This window comes from Gavialis gangeticus, unplaced genomic scaffold, assembly GCF_001723915.1.
Source record: "Gavialis gangeticus isolate Ggan-Ray unplaced genomic scaffold, GavGan_comp1, whole genome shotgun sequence".
In the NCBI taxonomy this organism is placed as follows: Eukaryota; Metazoa; Chordata; order Crocodylia; family Gavialidae; genus Gavialis; species Gavialis gangeticus.
The window spans coordinates 15,334,912-15,338,385 of NW_017729006.1; the positions used below are offsets into that span (position 1 = coordinate 15,334,912).

General features: G+C 43.3%; 1 protein-coding gene across 2 annotated transcripts in view; it reads left to right on the forward strand.

Annotated features, from left to right (window-relative positions):
* DNAJC13 (DnaJ heat shock protein family (Hsp40) member C13) overlaps positions 1 to 3,474 on the forward strand; it is a 104,257-nt gene that overhangs the window by 59,415 nt on the left and 41,368 nt on the right. For both annotated transcript variants that reach the window (XM_019508849.1, XM_019508850.1), the window contains one exon: positions 557 to 710. In XM_019508849.1, the coding sequence (XP_019364394.1) occupies positions 557 to 710 (154 nt within the window). The remainder of the gene's footprint in view (positions 1 to 556; positions 711 to 3,474) is intronic.

The following is a 3,474-nucleotide window of genomic DNA, read 5'->3' on the forward strand; positions in this document are numbered from 1 at the left end:
CCAAGTCTGCGTTTAATTTTACTTGTTAGCAGGTGTTTAAACCAACAGTTTGGCTGTGTCCAGACAGGCACAGATGTGCAGTATATGGTGCTGCAGACCCATTTGTGGCACTACACGCTGTGCATGTAAACATTCCCTGTGCTGCTACCTTACATCCCCTGGAGATGCCAGGGTCAAAAAACCATGTCAAAAAAAAAAAAAAGTGGGGCACTGCATATAGCAGCAGCATGCACTTTGCAAAACCATAGCCTGCCTGGAGCTATGCTCCGGCTGCCTGCTAGGCTCCCAGCTGTAGGAGCACCATGGATGCAGCTTCCCAAGACCCCCAGAACCCCAGGTAAGGCTTCTGGTCCTAGCCTTCTCTACCCCATCCAGGATAACCTACTATATGCCAGAGGGTGTGTGGCATGGGTATTCCCTGGGGACAAGTAGCAGTGGCACAGGGTTTGCTACTGCTGCTTATCCCCAGGGAAACCAAATGTCTGTGCTCTTGTGGACACAGCCTCTAAGCTTTATCACTCTGCTTTATATATATTGATTTTTTTTTTTTCTCTAGATTTCTTCAAGATCATGCTAAGTCTAACTTGATTTGGAATTTCAAAACACGGGAAGAACTAAGAGATACCCTTGAATCTGAAATGAGAGCATTTAATATTGACAGAGAACTTGGCAGCGCTAATGTAATCTCATGGAACCATCAGGAATTTGAGGTAAACCATTTTACTTTGCCTACATTTTTTTTCAATATTAGAAATGTTACTCAGTTCCATTATTTGTGCAAACTGTTTCTCTAGATTACTATATGCACCTTGAACCTCCATTGTCATCTTAAGTTGGCGATTTGTATAACTCTTACAAACCTATATCCTTTTATGAATAAGCTACATAAATGCAAGTAAAGCAAGTCACTAAACATTCTGACCAAATGGGCCTTGTACAGCTGAAATAAAGTTCCAATAAATCTTGGGATTTTTCATAATAACCTTGCTAAAACAAAATATTTGACAAGTCTTTTGCTTGGGACAGCAGCAGGCAATTATTTCCGGCAGAGGCTGCTTGCTGAGTTTTGGCAAACCATTGAGAGCTGCATGATGGGCAGCCAGGGGCAGATGATTCTCTAAATTTTTGTAGGGGCCCCACAGGCTGTATAGATTGGCCTAGTGGACCACATCCAGCCTGCGGGCCATGTTTTGCCTGCCCCTGGCTTAGGACATTTTAACATGTCTAGGATGCTCTGACACGTTTGACTCGGGAGCAATATTTTCTGTCCAGAGCTCTATCATGTAAATAAGACCATAACTTTGAAATCTTAAGTGATAACAAAAGTTGGAAACCCTGAATCAGATCAAGGAAAAGCCTTCAGGCTATGACCACCTTGGTACTAAAAAGTAAAAACTTGTCTAGTCTTCTGGTTAATTCTTTTTTTTTTTAATGATTTGACATGGACATGGGTAATCTTGGAGACTTCTTCTCTTTATGCTTTTAACTCTGGACTCCAAATAATCTTAGCTGTGTGGCAGCAGGGCAAGTTGATTTGCCTTTAATTCTTAACACTTATTCTTATGCTTCAGTGTTTGAACTTGAACTGGCAATATCTCACAACATTACCCTCTCTCTTTTATACCAGACTAGTTAGGCAGAAGTAGGGAGCAGAATAAAGTCATACCAAAGGGTGGAAGGTAGTAGAAACCTTTTATCTCTGTAGAGAATCTCATCGGGGAAACTGCTGCAGTAAAGGCAGAGGCAATCTAACAGTCTGTTTAAACAGGATATGGGCAAGCAGAAAGTGTGTAATCTACAACTGTTCATATGCCTTGCTTTCTGGCTTGTTATGGGGTTTTTTTTTCCCTTGGTCACACTAGAAATATGCAGGAAACCCAAGTCTGTCGTCGTCTTTCCAAAAAAAAAGGCTTCAGTGAGAGTACTTTAAGAGGAATGTATCAAAATGGCTATTGTGGAACTTTACACTTCAAAATATGCTTCTAAACTGAGACTAAGAATCAAATTTATTGACAGAGTACTTTAATATGCAAGCAGTGCTTGTACATGTAGAGTACTGGCTTCTAAATAAGATAAAGAGATCTGATTTTATAAGCATCTTGGTACATACTGAATCAAGCATAGTTGTTCTGGCACGTCCACATCTTGGCATGTAGAAATATGATACTGCAGTTAGATGTTGTCCAGCATGTTACCCCTGACCCTTTTTTTTTAAATCTATTTTGTGTAACCTGCATGTAAAAAATGTAATGGCATTGTAACCAGGAATGAGTGGCATTGGATTACTTTCATATTGTGAAGGCACAATTTGAGATTCAGCTGGCAAGGGCCATAAGGAAATTAAAATAAGATTCTATCAGTGTCAAGAGGAAGACCAGAAAAACTAGGCCCCTTACTGAATATGGAAGGCTGTCTAGTTATGAATGATGCAGAGAAGACTAAAGTATTTAATTTTTCTTTCTTTCTTTTTTAACTTTTGTCTCCATAAGTTAGGGCAGCTGCTACATGAGTTCAGTGGGCAGCAAAAATAGGGAAGGAGTCAAACAATCTGTAGTAGTAAAAGAACAGGTTAGAAATTTAGAGAAGTTGGAGGATTTTAAGTTGGCAGGCCTGTGTGGGATGCACCCTAGGGTACTGAAGGAATTGACTGAGGTGGTTTTGAAGCCTTTGGCTGTCCTCCTTTTTGAGAGCGCATAATTTCATAGTAAGTAGGGTCGGAAGGAACCTGAGCAGATCAAGTCTGACACCCCTGCCATGAGCAGGAAAGAATGCTGGGGTCAGACAACCCCAGCTAGGTGATTATCTTCCTTTTTGAAGACCCCCAGGGTAGAAGCAAGCACCACTTCCCTTGGAAGTTGGTTCCAGATCCTAGCTGCCCTGACTCTGAAGTAGTGCCTCTGGATGTCTAGCTTGAATCTACTCTGCCAACTTATGGCCATTATTCCTTGTTACTTCCGGTAGTGCTCGGGGAGGGGGGGGAATAGACCCCCCCCCAGCCTGCTGGTCCCCCTTGGCCAGTTTGTAGATTGCCACCAGATCCCCTCTCAGCCTTCTCTTGCGGAGGCTAAACAGGTTCAGGTCCTGTAGCCTCTGCTTGTAGGACTTCCCTGATCATGCGAGTGGCCCTTCTCTGGACCCTCTCAATGCTGTCCACATCCCTCCTGAAGTGCGGCACCCAGAACTGGACACAGTTCTGCGGCCTGACCAGTGTTGCATAGAGGGAGAGGATCACCTCCTTGGATCTGCTTGAGATGCATCTGTGGATGCATGACAAGGTGTGGTTAGTCTTCCTGACCACATCCCCCACATTGGCAGCCCATGTTCATCTTGGAATCAATAGTGACTCCAAGATCTTTTTCTGCCTCTGCACTGATGAGAAGGGAGTTCCCCAGCCTGTAGGTATGGTGCTGGTTCTTCTTCCCCAGGTGCAGCACCTTGCACTTGTCAGTGTTGAATCCCATCCTGATCTCATCC